General features: G+C 37.8%; 1 protein-coding gene across 1 annotated transcript in view; it reads right to left on the bottom strand.

The window, feature by feature from the left end:
- SPAG17 (sperm associated antigen 17) overlaps positions 1 to 18,349 on the bottom strand; it is a 241,938-nt gene that overhangs the window by 132,336 nt on the left and 91,253 nt on the right. Inside the window, exons 11-15 of the mRNA XM_065927103.1 lie at positions 17,294 to 17,431; positions 17,092 to 17,205; positions 16,315 to 16,465; positions 5,714 to 5,941; positions 5,439 to 5,630 (exon numbers count right to left, since the gene is read on the bottom strand). Of these exons, the coding sequence (XP_065783175.1) occupies positions 5,439 to 5,630; positions 5,714 to 5,941; positions 16,315 to 16,465; positions 17,092 to 17,205; positions 17,294 to 17,431 (823 nt within the window). The remainder of the gene's footprint in view (positions 1 to 5,438; positions 5,631 to 5,713; positions 5,942 to 16,314; positions 16,466 to 17,091; positions 17,206 to 17,293; positions 17,432 to 18,349) is intronic.

The raw sequence follows: 18,349 nt of genomic DNA, 5'->3' as shown, positions 1-18,349 counted from the left end.
TACTACCCAAAGCATTCTATAGATTCAGTGCAATCCCTATCAAGCTACCAATGGTATTCTTCACAGAACTAGAACAAATAATTTCACAATTTGTATGGAAATACAAAAAACCTCGAATAGCCAAAGCAATCTTGAGAAAGAAGAATGGAACTGGAGGAATCAACCTGCCTGACTTCAGGCTCTACTATAAAGCCACAGTCATCAAGACAGTATGGTACTGGCACAAAGACAGAAATATAGATCGATAGAACAAAATAGAAAGCCCAGAGATAAATCCACGAACCTATGGACACCTTATCTTTGACAAAGGAGGCAAGGATATACAATGGAAAAAAGACAACCTCTTTAACAAGTGGTGCTGGGAAAACTGGTCAACCACTTGTAAAAGAATGAAACTAGAACACTCCCTAACACCATACACAAAAATAAACAAGTGAATTAAAGATCTAAATGTAAGACCAGAAACTATAAAACTCTTAGAGGAGAACATAGGCAAAACACTCTCTGACATAAATCACAGCAGGATCCTCTATGACCCACCTCCCAGAATATTGGAAATAAAAGTAAAAATAAATAAATGGGACCTAATGAAACTTAAAAGCTTTTGCACAACGAGGGAAACTATAAGCAAGGTGAAAAGAAAGCCTTCAGAATGGGAGAAAATAATAGCAAACGAAGAAACAGACAAAGGATTAATCTCAAAAATATACAAGCAACTCCTGAAGCTCAATTCCAGAAAAATAAATGACCCAATCAAAAAATGGGCCAAAGAACTAAACAGACATTTCTCCAAAGAAGACATGCAGATGGCTAACAAACGCATGAAAAGATGCTCAACATCACTCATCATCAGAGAAATGCAAATCAAAACCACAATGAGGTACCATTACACGCCAGTCAGGATGGCTACTATCCAGAAGTCTACAAGCAATAAATGCTGGAGAGTGTGTGGAGAAAAGGGAACCCTCTTACACTGTTGGTGGGAATGCAAACTAGTACAGCCGCTATGGAGAACAGAGTGGAGATTTCTTAAAAAACTGGAAATAGAACTGCCATATGAGTCGGCAATACCACTTCTGGGCATACACACCGAGGAAACCAGATCTGAAAGAGACACATGGACCCCAGTGTTCATCGCAGCACTGTTTATAATAGCCAGGACATGGAAGCAATCTAGATGTCCATCAGCAGACGAATGGATAAGGAAGCTGTGGTACATATACACCATGGAATATTACTCAGCCATTATAAAGAATTCATTTGAATCAGTTCTAATGAGATGGATGAAACTGGAACCCATTATACAGAATAAAGTAAGTCAGAAAAATAAAGACCAATACAGTATACTAGCGAGTATATATGGAATTTAGAAAGATGATAACGATAACCCTATATGCAAAACAGAAAAAGAGACACAGATGTACAGAACAGTCTTTGGGACTCTGTGGGAGAAGGCGAGGGTGGGGTGATCTGAGAGAATAGCACTGAAACAAGTATACTATCAAGAGTGAAACAGACCACCAGCCCAGACTGGATGTATGAGACAAGTGCTCGGGCTGGTGCACTGGGAAGACCCAGAGGGATGGGGTCGGGAGGGAGGCGGGAGGGGTATCGGGATGGGGAATACATGTAAGTCCATGGCTGATTCATGTCAATGTATGGCAAAAACCACTACAATATTGTAAAGTAATTAGCCTCCAACTAATAAAAATAAATGAAAAAAAAAAAGAAACTGAAAAAAAATTTTTTAAATAATACAGAAAAGTACAAAGAACTTAAATGCTTGGTATAATAAATAATGATAAAGAAGAGTCCCCAGCACTTCAGACATCTTACTCACGTTATTTCACAATCACATTTCTTTATCAAACCTTCATATAATTCCTGACTTTTTTTTTGGATCGTTTTGGGTTTTTTATACACAATTTACAAATTATATCAGTTTTGCTTCTTTTCAACATTTTTAGCTTTATCTCTTACCTTACTGAGTTAGCTAACATCTCCAATGTAATCCTAAATATGAGAGTTTACAGTGGATAACCTTCTGATCAAAGGAAATCTTTTAACTTTTCATCTTGATATATAATGTTTATTGTAGTAATTTTTAAAATAAACTTTATACAGTAGAGAAGTTTTCTCTCTATTGCTAGCTTGTTTTTCATAAATTGCTATATTTTTTTCTCCATCTACTGAAATTATATTTTTCTTAGTGTGTTAACGGATAAATTGTATTGATTTTACAATGTATGCTTTTCCCTGTTACAAAAACTTGTCCTGATTATTATGATTTTGTATATTGCTAGATCAGTTTGCTTATGTTTTATTCAGGATTTTGGTATATATGTTCATGAATAACTGAGTTTTAATTTTTGCTGTTGTTGTTCTACCTTTGACAGTTTTATTATAAGGCTGATGCTAGTTTCATAAAATGAGAAGAGAATAATCCTTTTATATTTCCTGGAATTAATTTTTGTTTAGATTGGAACTATATTTTGAGTGTTTAGAAATATTTTGTTTTGAGTGTTTAATATCACTAGTCAATGAGATTATTTGGGTTTGGCATGTCTTCTTTGGGAAGTTTTTAAATTGACTTAATTTATTTAAATAATTATAAGATATTCAGGTTTTCTATTTCTTCTTGAGTGGATGCTGGTAAGTTATACTCTTCTAGTAATTTGCTCATTTCATTTTTGGACATACTCAAATAAGGCTGCGGATTCTTTACCCACTGAGCTATCAGGGAAGTCCCTTCTATCCTTTTACTCTCTTTTAAATTTCTATAGCACCAAAGGGAAATCTGATTCTTTATTTCCAATGATTTTTACTCCTGAACTAATTTTATTTCTAATACAGTAATTCATGCTTCTTTTTGTGATCAGACATTCACTAAAAATTTTTCAATTTTAAAAATCTTTCAAAGGACCAAAATTTTCATTTTACTTGTTCTTCCTATTGTATCTATATTTTCCATAATTTCTTTGTGGTTCAAGAACATACTCTGTAGTTTTGATCAGTGAAAATTTGTTTTATGATGTAGTATATGGTTAAAGTTTTTAATATAAACATACATACTTATGATCTCTAAGAAGCTATAGTATTAAGGAGGTCTTAATATAGGCATATGAATAACTGTTATAAGTAGTAGGAAATCCCTGGGAACTCAGCTGGTGAAGAATCCACCTGCAATGCAGGCGAACCCAGTTTGATTCCTGATTTGGGAAGATCCCCTGGAGAAGGGATAGGCTACCCACTCTAGTATTCTTGAGCTTCCCTGGTGGTTCAATTGGTAAAGAATCAGCCTGCAACGTGGGAGACCTGGGTTTGACCCCTAGGTTGGGAAGATCCCCTGGAGAGGGGCACAGCAACCTACTCCAGTATTCTTGCCTGGAGAATCCTCATGGACAGAGGAACCTGGCAGGCTACAGTTCATGGGGTTGCAAAGAGTCAGACATGACTGAATGACTAAGCAAAGCAAAGCACAGCAGAGTAGGAAATAACTGATTCTATAAAGGAAACATATATTAATTATGAGCATGGGAATAGTAAGCAAGGCATTTCCAGATCAACACATCTAACAAAGCCTCATGGGAGTGTCATTTGAACCTCAGTATGATAAAAAAGACAACTCTAGTGGGACGTTATTGTGGGAAAAAGTTAGAGATAGAAAAGAGCAGGCTGCCTAGAGGAAATAGGGTCTAATTATATTGACTACAGCATGTGCTCAGAGAACAAAAGTGAAAAAGTGGAAAGGGTTTGGGAAAATAATTTGGTACCGCTGAAGAAGCGTGTAAAGCAAGTCAAGAAGTTGGTCCTATTTGTAGGTAGTGGGGAGCCACTGATAGCTGAATAGTGTAGAATCTGCCTACCAACGCAGGAGACACAGTTTTGATCCCTGGGTTGGGAAGATTCCTTGGACAAGGCAATGGTAACCCACTCCTGGAACACACTCCAGTATTCTTGCCTGGGAAATCCAATGGACAGAGAAGCCTGGCAGACTACAGTCCATGGGGTCACAGAAAGAGTCAGACTTGACTTAGCAACAAACAACAATGAGGAGTCATTGAAGGTTATAAGCAGGGTAATAACAGAACCATATTTTAAGTAATAGATCTAACAGCTGTGTGTAAAACAGCTCAATAAAAATTTAGCCTTTCTTCTATGCTTATGTATCTCTTAATATTACAATATTTATTATTATTTATTCTAGAATGAGAATAATTACCTAAGCAGGAGGGTGTTCAGGTGAACTGACGTTCACTGAGTATTGATTTTGTACCAAGTTCTGTACTACACAGTTCATAGCTACTGGGGGTGATTTTGGATAAGTTTTTTGCATATAATCATAATAACCCTGTGAAATACCAATGATAAAAGTTTTAATTCTGGTCACCATACTATATTTACAAAGGTAGTAAGAGTGGCTTAAGAGGCCTCAATGATACATTGAAAAACAAGGGTTGAAATAATGAGGACTTACTCGTCAAATAATAAATGCGAGAGAGGATGTGGAGAAAAGAGAACCCTCCTAAACTGTCGATGGGAGTGGAAATTTGTAAACAAACCCACTATGGAGAATAGTATGGAGGTACCTTATAAAACTAAGAATAGTTACCATATGATCCGGCAATCCCACTCAGGCATACTATCTAGGCAAAACTATAATTCAAGAGATACACTCATCCCTAATTCACAATAGCCAAGACATGGAAGCAACCTAAATGCCCATCAGCAGATAAATGGATAAACAAAACGGATAAACAAAACACCCATATATGCCCATATATATGTATACACAATAGATACATACAATATACACACAATATATATACCCGTATATAATATACACAGTAGAATATTACTCAACCATAAAAAGTATGAAATAATGTCATTTGCAATAACACTGATGAAGCTAGATTATCACATAAAGTGAAATAAGTCAGACAGAGAAAAACAAATATATAATGTAACTTAAATGTGGAGTCCAAAAAATGATGCAAATGAATTTATTTACAAAACAGAAATAGATTTCCAATGTAGAAAAAGAACTTGGGGAGACAAGGATAAATTAGGAGTTTGGTATCAACAGATACATACTATTACATATAAAACAGATAAACAGCAAGGACCTACTATATAGCACAGGGAACTATATCCAGTGTCTTGTAATAACCTACAATGCAAAAAATATGAAAAAAATATATGGCTGAATCAATCTGTTGTATACCAAAAGCACTGTAAATCAACTCTACTTCAATAAATTTTTTTAAAAAATGAGTAGTTACTGAATAACAGTAACAAAGTTTAATTAATAAAACAAGATGAACCATTTTTTCAACTGAAATAGGGAGGCATTTAAATTTAAATAATGTATTTTGAATTTTTTTGGTTTATACATTCTGTATCAGTATCTATACACACATACACACACATTTGCTCACCCAGAGTCTCAGGTTGGAGTTGAGACTTCAAGTTTCTCTCCTGCTCTATCGGTTCTCTATTATCAGAGTCTAAGGATTTCTTGTTACTACCAGGCTGATGGTGATCTGATGGTTCTTTGTTGAGCTCATCATCTGGCATAGGTGTTGACCAATTCTGATTCAGAAATAAAATTCTGTCTTTGGTTCCATCATCTAGGCAGAGTAAAGATACAATACTAGACAAATGGACAATCATACAATGCAAGAATGCCTTTTGTTCCCTCCAGGCAGTGTACCTGTTTGCTGTTTGGCTTCTTGGGTATTCATTTTCATGATGTATTGTTGCCTTATCTGTTTAGCAAATCTGGAAGGGTTGTCCCATGGTATGTTGAACGTCTCAGAATCTGTCCCATACATCATCCTAGAACGCTTTAGATTCCCATCTTCATCAACCTCAGAGAGTCTCAGGCTCTCAAAAGTAAACACTTTGAAGGCTCGTTCTACTTCATTCCAGTTCAAGACTTCTGTAAGAAAGCAGACCAGTGCTTTTAGAAACACTCTTTATTACCACACAGTACAGGAGCAACAGAGGGGTCAGTCCACCAGAAAGACAAGAGAGTCACGCCGTAATGCGTGTTGACCTGACTTTACACATGGGCACCACAATTCTGCAACAAATATCACAGGCAACTCATAATGAGAAACTTATACAATCAAGATATATCAGATAATGCTCACAAACTGCTTCATAGATGAATGAATATGAGGTGTCCGGACTGATTCATATTGATTTTTCCAGAGTATTGGTTGAATATGTTTAAAACTTGTCATTTTTTCATAGAGAATAGACTTGTGATTGCCAAAGGGGAGAAAGGTGAGGAAAAGATAGGTTGGGAGTTTGGGGTTAGTAGATGTAAACTATTACATATAGAATGGATAAACAACAAGGTCATATTGCATAGTACAGGAAACTATATTCAATACTCTGAAATGGAACAGAATGGAAGAGAATGTAAAAAACAATGTATATATGTATACAACTGAGTCACTTTTTCTGTATAGCAGAAATTGATACAACATTGTAAATCAACTACACATTAATAAATTAAGAAAATGTCATTTTAAGCAAAAGCATCTTTTGCTGCTGTTGTAATTTAACACAGAAATTACTCACTTGTGTCTAATATAGGCTGTTATGTTTAGTAGGCTTTTCTGTTCACTTAGGCTTAGAAAAGGCACGAAGTGAAGTGAAGTCGCTCAGTCGTGTCCGACTCTTTGCCACCCCATGGACTGTAGCCCAGGCTCCTCTGTCCATGGAATTTTCCAGGCAAGAGTACTGGAGTGGGTTGCCATTTCCTTCTCCAGGGGATCTTCCCAACCCAGGGATCTAACCCAGGTCTCCTGCACTGCAGGCAGACGCTTTACCATCTGAGCCACCAGGGAAGCCCTAGAAAAGGCGTCTTTCCACCCATTAAACTGATACAGAACTTTTCATAATTTTATTTCAAAGGTTATCAGCCTTCAAGGGGCTATATTAATTTGTGTATTTAATATTTTATAGAAATTGTGTGTTCACTCACTCATGCACTCATTTTTGTTTTCTATGTTCTAGGCTTTATACACTACGTATTTTTCTTTGCCTGACATTGAAAGAAAAGATTTGGTTCTGCACTTCAAAAGTTCATGATAGAGAGGTAGGAGGTAGGTATTAACAAACAGTCATGAAATTCAGTGAGGGAAAGTGAAATGATAGGGACAGATCAAAGAATCTGAGGTCATCTCCATTTTTCCTCTCCAACAGAGAAGAATATAACGGGAAGGTTCCTTTTGGAAAAAACACAAGGAAATTCAGGAGAGAGACAGGAAAAAGGCAAAGGTGACAAAATTAAGTTTGTCCATTCATTCATTCATTTCACAAACATTTCTTGAGCACCTACAAGTTGTCAGTAACTTTAATAAAAGGACTACAGCAGCAAACATATCAGTGAACTCCTAACTTTACAGAGTATCTATTTTAGCAGTTGGGAACACAGAATAAACAGGTAATTGTATACTCTATCAGAAACAAGAAGAAAAGTAAAGGCAGATAAGGGGATAAGCAGTAATAATGACTGGGGAGGGACTTCTACTTTATATAAAGTAGTCAGAGCAAGGGCTTCCCAGGTAGCTCAGATGGTAAAGAATCTGCCTGCAATGCAGGAGATGCAGGTCTGGCCCCTAGGTAGGGAAAAATGCCCTGGAGAAGGCAACAGCAACCCACTCCTGTATTCTTGCCTGGGAAATCCCATGGACAGAGGGGCCTGGTGGGCTATATTCTGTGGGGTCGCAAAAGAGTTGGACACAACTTAGTGACTAAACAACAACAAATATCAAAGCAGAGTCCTGTAAACAGTAAAGCAAAAATAAGAAATAAGTAGGGGAGTCATACCACTATCTGGGAGTAGGGTGATGGAGGCAGGGGAGGGAAATAGCTAGTGCAGAGGTGGAGGCAGGGGTGTGATGGACTTGTCCAAGGAAGCACAGTGAGGTCAATGAGATAGAGTGGAGTAGAACAATGAGAATTAGATAGAGGATGAGCTCCAAAAGTTTAGATTTTACTTTGAGGGAAATGGGTGATCATGAGAGGGTTTTGAGCCAAGAACGAACAGGATCTGACTAAACTTTTGGAAGGGTCATTCCTGCTATTATGTGAAGAAAAGACTAAACAAAGGGAAAACCCGAAGACCAACTGGAAAATTCCTGAAATAGTTCAAGTGAGAGGTGGTGCCGGATTGGGCCGGGCTGGTAGCGAGAGATGTGGTGGGATTGGTTGTGGGGGAATAAAAAAAGAACCAGGGATGACTCCAAGGTTTTAGTAGAAAAGAGTTGCTATTTACTGAAATAAAGAGCACTGTGAAGGAACAACTTTCGAGGAAATCAAGAATTTGGCCTATTAAGCATTAAGAAATCTGCCTGCAGTGCAGGAGACACCAGTTAGATTCGTGGGTCGGGAAGATCCGATGGAGAAGGGATAGGCTACCCACTCCAGTATTCTTGGGCTTCCCTTGTGGCTCAGCTGGTAAAGAATCCATCTGCAGTGTGGGAGACCTGGCTTCAGTCCCCGGGTTGGGAAGATCCCTGGAGAAGGGAAAGACTACCCACTCCAGTATTCTGGCCTGGAGAATTCCACGGACTGTATAGTACATGGGGTCGCAAAGAGTTGGACACAACTGAGCAACTTTCACTTAAACATGAAGAAAGATAAAAGAGGAAGGAGAGGTGGAGGAATAAGGGTTCAGGATGAGACATACAAGCAGGATATGTATATGGGCAGTTTCAGTGATGGCAACAAAAATAAGAATCTAGTGTACTTTACAATGTGGGGAATAGAGCCAATATTTTATAATAAATATAACTGGAGTGTGACCTTTGAAAAATTGTATAAAAAAGAATATGTGTTACACATTTTTCCCGTAAAAGACAAAAGTAAATGTTAGCATACTCATCATCCTCTTCTTATCCTTGGCTTCCTTTTCTTTTTAAACTTAATTATCTAGGAGGCTGTTCCATATCATGATAAAGATAGTCCTCCAAGTTGTTAAGATACATGATCTTGTACCACAAAGGTGTCTGATATTTTTTTTTTTTTTTAAATATTATTTTATTAGTTGGAGGCCAATCACTTTACAACATTTCAGTGGGTTTTGTCATACATTGGCATGAATCAGCCATATAGTTACACGTATTCCCCATCCCGATCCCCCCTCCCACCTCCCTCCCCACCCGACTCCTCAGGGTCCTCCCAGTGCACCAGGCCCGAGCACCTGACTCATGTATCCCACCTGGGCTGGTGGTCCGTTTCACCATAGATAGTATACATGCTGTTCTTTCAAAACATCCCACCCTCACGTTCTCCCCCAGAGTTCAAAAGTCTGTTCTGTACTTCTGTGTCTCTTTTTCTGTTTTGCATATAGGATTATCGCCACCATCTATCTAAATTCCGTATATATGTGTTAGTATACTGTAATGTTCTTTATCTTTCTGGCTTACTTCACTCTGTATAATGGGCTCCAGTTTCATCCATCTCATTAGAACTGATTCAAATGAATTCTTTTTAACGGCTGAGTAATATTCCATGGTGTATATGTACCACAGCTTCCTTATCCATTCATCTGTTGATGGGCATCTGGGTTGCTTCCATGTCCTGGCTATTATAAACAGTGCTGCGATGAACATTGGGGTGCACGTGTCTCTTTCAGATCTGGATTCCTCAGTGTGTATGCCTAGAAGTGGTATTGCTGGGTCATATGGCAGTTCTATTTCCAGTTTTTTAAGAAATCTCCACACTGTTTTCCATAGTGGCTGTACTAGTTTGCATTCCCACCAACAGTGTAAGAGGGTTCCCTTTTCTCCACACCCTCTCCAGCATTTATTGCTTGTAGACTTTTGGATAGCAGCCATCCTGACTGGCGTGTAATGGTACCTCATTGTGGTTTTGATTTGCATTTCTCTGATGATGAGTGATGTTGAGCATCTTTTCATGTGTTTGTTAGCCATCTGTATGTCTTCTTTGGAGAAATGTCTGTTTAGTTCTTTGGCCCATTTTTTGATTGGGTCGTTTATTTTTCTGGAATTGAGCTTCAGGAGTTGCTTGTATATTTTTGAGATTAATCCTTTGTCTGTTTCCTCATTTGTTATTATTTTCTCCCAATCTGAGGGCTGTCTTTTCACCTTACTTATAGTTTCCTTTGTTGTGCAAAAGCTTTTAATTTTCATTAGGTCCCATTTGTTTATTTTTGCTTTTATTTCCAATATTCTGGGAGGTGGGTCATAGAAGATCTTGCTGTGATTTATGTCGGAGAGTGTTTTGCCTATGTTCTCCTCTAGGAGTTTTATAGTTTCTGGTCTTACATTTAGATCTTTAATCCATTTTGAGTTTATTTTTGTGTATGGTGTTAGAAAGTGTTCTAGTTTCATTCTTTTACAAGTGGTTGACCAGTTTTCCCAGCACCACTTGTTAAAGAGATTGTCTTTTTTCCATTGTATATCCTTGCCTCCTTTGTCAAAGATGAGGTGACCATAGGTTCGTGGATTTATCTCTGGGCTTTCTATTCTGTTCCATTGATCTATATTTCTGTCTTTGTGCCAGTACCATACTGTCTTGATGACTGTGGCTTTGTAGTAGAGTCTGAAGTCAGGCAGGTTGATTCCTCCAGTTCCATTCTTCTTTCTCAAGATTACTTTGGCTATTCGAGGTTTTTTGTATTTCCATACAAATTGTGAAATTATTTGTTCTAGTTCTGTGAAAAATACCGTTGGTAGCTTGATAGGGATTGCATTGAATCTATAGATTGCTTTGGGTAGAATAGCCATTTTGACAATATTGATTCTTCCAATCCATGAACACGGTATGTTTCTCCATCTGTTTGTGTCCTCTTTGATTTCTTTCATCAATGTTTTATAGTTTTCTATGTATAGGTCTTTTGTTTCTTTAGGTAGATATACTCCTAAGTATTTTATTCTTTTTGTTGCAATGGTGAATGGTATTGTTTCCTTAATTTCTCTTTCTGTTTTTTCATTGTTAGTGTATAGGAATGCAAGGGATTTCTGTGTGTTAATTTTATATCCTGCAACTTTACTATATTCATTGATTAGCTCTAGTAATTTTCTGGAAGAGTCTTTAGGGTTTTCTATGTAGAGGATCATGTCATCTGCAAACAGCGAGAGTTTCACTTCTTCTTTTCCTATCTGGATTCCTTTTATGTCTTTTTCTGCTCTGATTGCTGTGGCCAAAACTTCCAACACTATGTTGAATAGTAGTGGTGAGAGTGGGCATCCTTGTCTTGTTCCTGATTTCAGAGGAAATGCTTTCAATTTATCACCATTGAGGGTGATGCTTGCTGTGGGTTTGTCATATATAGCTTTTATTATATTGAGGTATGTTCCTTCTATTCCTGCTTTCTGGAGAGTTTTAATCATAAATGAGTGTTGAATTTTGTCAAAGGCTTTCTCTGCATCTATTGAGATAATCATATGGTTTTTATCTTTCAATTTGTTAATGTGGTGTATTACGTTGATTGATTTGCGGATATTAAAGAATCCTTGCATTCCTGGGATAAAGCCCACTTGGTCATGGTGTATGATTTTTTTAATATGTTGTTGGATTCTGTTTGCTAGAATTTTGTTAAGGATTTTTGCATCTATGTTCATCAGTGATATTGGCCTGTAGTTTTCTTTTTTTGTGGCATCTTTGTCTGGTTTTGGAATTAGGGTGATGGTGGCCTCATAGAATGAGTTTGGAAGTTTACCTTCTTCTGCAATTTTCTGGAAGAGTTTGAGTAAGATAGGTGTTAGGTCTTCTCTAAATTTTTGGTAGAATTCAGCTGTGAAGCCATCTGGTCCTGGGCTTTTGTTTGCTGGAAGATTTCTGATTACAGTTTCGATTTCCTTGCTTGTGATGACTCTGTTAAGATCTTCTATTTCTTCCTGGTTCAGTTTTGGAAAGTTATACTTTTCTAAGAATTTGTCCATTTCATCCAAGTTGTCCATTTTATTGGCATAGAGCTGCTGGTAGTAGTCTCTTATGATCCTTTGTATTTCAGTGTTGTCTGTTGTGATCTCATCCTTTTCATTTCTTATTTTGTTAATTTGGTTCTTCTCCCTTTGTTTCTTAATGAGTCTTGCTAATGGTTTGTCAATTTTGTTTATTTTTTCAAAAAACCAGCTTTTAGCTTTGTTGATTTTTGCTATGGTCTCTTTAGTTTCTTTCGCATTTATTTCTGCCCTAATTTTTAAGATTTCTTTCCTTCTGCTAACCCTGGGGTTCTTCATTTCTTCCTTCTCTAATTGCTTTAGGTGTAGAGTTAGGTTATTTATTTGGCTTTTTTCTTGTTTCTTGATGTGTGCCTGTAATGCTATGAACCTTCCCCTTAGCACTGCTTTTACAGTGTCCCATAGGTTTTGGGTTGTTGTGTTTTCATTTTCATTTATTTCTATACATACTTTGATTTCTTTTTTGATTTCTTCTATGATTTGTTGGTTATTCAGAAGCGTGTTATTTAGCCTCCATATGTTAGAATTTTTAACAATTTTTTTCCTGTAATTGAGATCTAATCTTACTGCACTGTGGTCAGAAAAGATGACTGGAATGATTTCAATTTTTTTGAATTTTCCAAGACCAGATTTATGGCCCAGGATGTGATCTATTCTGGAGAAGGTTCCGTGTGCACTTGAGAAAAAGGTGAAGTTGATTGTTTTGGGGTGCAATGTCCTATAGATATCAATTAGGTCTAGCTGGTCCATTGTATCATTTAAGGTTTGTGTTTCCTTGTTGATTTTCTGTTTAGTTGATCTATCCATGGTTGTGAGTGGGGTATTAAAGTCTCCCACTATTATTGTGTTACTATTAATTTCCTCTTTCATACTCGTTAGTGTTTGCCGTACATATTGCGGTGCTCCTATGTTGGGTGCATATATATTTATAATTGTTATATCTTCTTCTTGGATTGATCCTTTGATCATTATGTAGTGTCCTTCTTTGTCTCTTTTCACATCCTTTATTTGGAAGTCTATTTTATCTGATATGAGTATTGCGACTCCTGCTTTCTTTTGGTCTCCGTTTGCGTGAAATATTTTTTTTCCAGCCCTTCACTTTCAGTCTGTATGTGTCCCTTGTTTTGAGGTGGGTCTCTTGTAGACAGCATATATAGGGGTCTTGTTTTTGTATCCATTCAGCCAATCTTTGTCTTTTGGTTGGGGCATTCAACCCATTTACATTTAAGGTAATTATTGATAGGTGTGGTCCCGTTGTCATTTACTTTGTTGTTTTGGGTTCACGTTTATACAACCTTTCTGCATTTCCTGTCTAGAGAAGATCCTTTAGCATTTGTTGAAGAGCTGGTTTGGTGGTGCTGAATTCTCTCAGCTTTTGCTTGTCTGTAAAGCTTTTGAATTCTCCTTCATATCTGAATGAGATCCTTGCTGGGTACAGTAATCTAGGTTGTAGGTTATTCTCTTTCATTACTTTCAGTATGTCCTGTCTGATATTTTAATGAGAGCTTTTGATGGGATAGTTTGTTTCTAGTATTTTGCTACTGTGAAAAGTGATTCAATAAATGTACTTTTTCATATTAAAAAAAAAATCCTGTGCTGTGTGTAGAACCAAGGTAGAGAGAGAATGAGATCATATCACAAGGCAGAAGGAGAAGAGCAGTGTGGCAGAAGAGAGGTAAAGGCCAAATGTTCTCAGGACACCAGGAAGAGGATGAATATGGAAAAATAGACACGACACACCCAGTACCACTAGGCTACACCCATTTCCATGAGGGGACAGCATGACAGTATTAAAAATTTTGTTTCTTTTTTTCAGTCTCTTCAATAAGTGGTGCTGGGAAACCTGGACAGCTAATGTGTAAAAGAATGAAATTAGAATACTTCCTAATACTATACACAAAAATAAACTCAAAATGGGTTAAATACCTAAATTATAGACTAGAAGCTATAAAACTCCTAGAGAAAAACATAGGCAGAACACTCTTTGGCATAAACGGCTGCAAGATCCTCTATGACACACCTCCTAGAGTAATGGAAATGAAGACAGAATAAACACACAGCAAAGGAAACCATAAACAAGATGAGACAACAACCCTCAGAATGGGAGAAAATAATTGCAAACAAAGCAACTAACAAAGGATTAACCTCTAAAATACACAAGCGATTCAAGCAATTCATGTAATTCAGTATCAGAAAAGCAAACAACCCAATCAAAAAATTCAGCAGAAGGCTTAAGCAGACATTTCTCCAAAGAAGACATACAGATTCATAGATACATGAAAAAATGCTCAACAGCACTCATTATTAGCAAAATGCAAACCAAAAGTACAAGGAGGTATCACCTCACACTGGTCAGAATCTGCTGCTGTTTAGTTGCTAAGTCATGTCCAACTCTTTCTGTGACCCCATCGACTGTAGCCCACCAGACTCCTCTGTCCATGGGATTTCCCAGGCAAGAATACTGAAGTGGGTTGCCATTTCTTTCTCCAGGGAATCTTCCTGACCCAGGGATCAAACCTGCATCTCTTGCATTGGCAGGCAGGTTCTTTACCACTGAGACATCGCCTCACACTGGTCAGAATGGCCAACACCAAAAAAATCTACAAGCAATAAATGTTGGAGGGGATGTGGAGAAAAGGTAACCTCTCTTGCAGAGTTTGTGGGAATATTAATTGATATAGCCACTATGGAGAACAGTATGGAGATTTCTTAAACTAGGAATAAAACTACCCTTATGACCTAGCAATCTCAACTACTGGACATATACTCTGAAGAAACCATAATTCAAAAAAAACACATGTACCCCAATGTTCATTGCAACACTATTTACAATAGCTAGGACACGTCCTAGATGTCTATCAACAGATGAATGGATAAAGAAGTGGTGGTGTATACACACACACACACACACACACACACACACACACTAGAATATTACTCAGCCAGAAAAAGGAACCAATTTGAATCAGTTGTAGCGAGGTGGATGAACCTAGAGCCTGTTATACACAGTGAAGTGAGTCAGAAAAGACCTAATATCATATAGTAGTGAATACATATGGAATTTAGAAAAATGGTACTGATGAACCTGTTTGCAGGGCAGGAATAGGGATGCAGATGTACAGAACAGACGTGTGGACACAGCAGGAGGGGAGGGTGGGAGCAACTGAGAGAGCATCTTGGAAACACATACATCACCATGTGTTAAAACAGTCAGTGGGAAGCTGCTATATAACATAGGAAGCTCAATCCCGGGCTCTGTGACAACCTAGAGGGGTAGGATAGGGTGGGAGTTGGGAGGGAGGATCAAGAGGGAGGGGACATACGATACTTATGACTGATTTATGTTGTTGTATGAAAGAAACCAACACATCATTGTAACGCTATCATCCTTCAGTTAAAAATTTTTTTAAATTTGGCTATTACTAAGGCTACTAAAATATGAAAAAAAGAAATCCAAGTACAAATATTTCATAACTTTCTTAGATGAAAGGAGAAGGAAGAATATGCACATTTTTTTTAATCTAGGTCAAATCAAGATGTCTATGTAATTTCCTATTTCTTCTTATAAGCAGCAATATATCTGCCTATTGCTTCAGCTGGAAATAAGATTTGTGTTTCAGGAAATGATTGTCTTTATCTTAAAATCTCCATGAGCTCTGCAATAAGAAGCTGATTTTAGATATTTTTAATGACCCTTCTTTCTAAAGAATAGACAACACACCTTCCTATTGTGAGAGATGAACTGGAATTAACACCTAGCATATGGCTCAGTGAGTAAAGAATCCACCTGCAATGCAGGAGACACAGGAGACATGGGTTCAATTCCTGGGTCAGGAAGATCCCTTGGAGGAGATATGGCAACCCACTCCAGTATTCTTGCCTGGGAAATCCCATAAACAGAGGAGTCTGGAAGGCTACAGTCCAAAGGGTCTCAAGGAGTCAGACACCACTGAACACACATGCACACACACACCACACCCAGGCATACACACTATACACCCACAAGGGGCGCTCTCAGTTCTGCTCTTAACTAGGATGGGGGCTACTATGTCATCTCCAATCATGTTAATGAGTAGACGGGGCGAGGGGGTGTTGGGAAGCAGGGAGGAGGAAGAAAGAAGGGGATTACTCTTGTCGTAGAAACACAGTGGAACGAAAACCCAGGGCATCAAATTGAAGAATGTTATAGTTATCATCTTGCTGTTAATGACATTATTCAAAATAAAAAGAAACTGTAGTCAATCAAAATACTCCACAGCCTCTGAAAGGACAACAATAAAAATCTTTTTGCAGATGGGGGTATAATCATTAGAGGCACACATGACTAAATGAATGAGTTTAAGCTACAGTGAAGCAATGTACTCACCATTTGTACAAAAGTGCATGAGCTCATGAATTGTAGCTAGACGTTTTGTGCTATTCCATGGTGGGGGCAGAGGGAATTTAAGGAATTCCCACAGTGGCAACTTGGACTGCATCTCTTGTTCAATTTGAACTGGATCAAAATTCTTTAGGTCCTGATGAAAAAGAGCAATGTGACAGAAGACGTTAAAATAAGCTGTCAACTGCCTTATGCATATGGAGAAGGCAAAACATGATACCTTTGCTCTCATTATCTGGGAACAGGGGAAATCAATGGTAATTGGGGAAGACAAACTGTTGGTATTTTGCTGAAGGTCAAAAAAAGCTACTTCTCACTTTGCCAGAGATTCTTGGTGCACAGAAATGATGGATTCCTTATTCACAGTGACAAACTGCCAAAGTCTCAAATATATTCCTGCCTCCCTTCTTAGATTCTTTTCTTGCCGCCACTAGTTTTTTTTTTCTTTCATATTAGCAGATATATAAAGACATAACTGTAAGGTTTTAATACATATTTGGTGTAGTTGCAATGAATTTAATGAATTTGATGTAGTTGCCATTAAATTCATTGGCCCTCTATACATGGGCCGGTTTTCTTTGCTGGTATACTTTTTCCTTCATTTATGTCCATTTTCCAAGATCTTACTTTGTAGGTGTCTACTTTGTAGATTGCTTTTAATTAGCATTGGTAAAGCTGTCCGATTAAGATTTCTACAACTGAATAATCGCAAATGAGCTTTCTTGCATCAGTTATCCTCTGGGTAACCTGGTCAATTATTACCTTTAGCACATACTTCCTGTGGGCGTGGGCATCGTGATAGTTAAGCAGGAGAGGGCCTGTGGGCACTGGTTCGCTTTCTTTTTCTTCTTCAGATAAGAATATTTCACGGAGATTCTATTCAGATTAAAATAGTAATGATTTTAAGGGAGAATTCATACTTTTCAAAGCATGCACACTTTTTGGATTTCTCGTACCGTCTGACCTTTTTCTCCCTCTCTGTCAGACAGAGAGAGGGCAGGATGGATACGATGTGAGCTGCTATTCTGTAGTCCAACCCATCTGCCCTGGGAGGCGGCTCCACCAGACTTGGTGGGACAAGGTCTTCTTCACTTGCCACAACCTGTTGATATAAAGAGTTGGGAGGAGAGAAAGTCACTCAGTTGTGTTCGACTCTTTGTGACCCCATGAACTATATACAGACCATGGAATTCTCCAGGCCAGAATACTGGAGTGGGTAGCCTTTCCCTTCTCCAGGGGATCTTCTCAACCCAGAGATCGAACCCAGGTCTCCCACATTGCAAGCAGATTCTTTACCAGTTGAGCCACAAGGGAAGCCCTAGAATACTGGAATGAGTAGCTTATCCCTTCCCCAGCAGATCTTCCCAACCCAGGAATCCAACCAGGGTCTCCTGCATTGCAGGTGGATTCTTTACCAAGGGAGCTATCAGGGGAAAGTGGGAGGTATTAGTTTTAATGGTCAGCTCTTTACTGATATTTATGTATTTCCTTTGCTTTTAGTAAAAAGAAGGCAGTTTCTACCCAAAAGTATGGTGATTACACAAAGTGGCAGTATAATTAACCAGTGACTACCAAAATAGTGTTTATAACCTATATATTGAAGTAAAATTTTAATGCATGTATTAGAATAGACAACACAAAATGCAAATGCTAAAAAAGAAAATTTACCATAGTAGAAATCAAAATTACAATATTAATATATATTTTTAATGATTCACTCTTTCTCTTAAAGCACTCAAAACCTTGATTTCATATCTTTGGATTCAATAAATATTTATTGATTGCCTACCACATACCAGGCATGTGTAGGGCACTTTCACATACATTATCTCATTTAAGCCTCACAGCAATATTGCCGAGTAGGTATTATTTCCTATTTTACATAAATGGAACTAGCGTGAGTGAAATTAGGTGCCTGGCCCTAATTAGTAGTTCAAAAACCAATCTGGACTACTAAAAAGTAGTCCAAAACTACTTAGTGGGTGGAACTGGGGGTTCAGGTTAAATCCCCAAGATAGAA

This window comes from Muntiacus reevesi, chromosome 1 (assembly GCF_963930625.1).
Source record: "Muntiacus reevesi chromosome 1, mMunRee1.1, whole genome shotgun sequence".
NCBI classification, from domain to species: domain Eukaryota; kingdom Metazoa; phylum Chordata; class Mammalia; order Artiodactyla; family Cervidae; genus Muntiacus; species Muntiacus reevesi.
The sequence above is the reverse complement of the archived record's forward strand: the minus strand, read 5'-3'. Positions and strand labels throughout refer to the sequence as shown.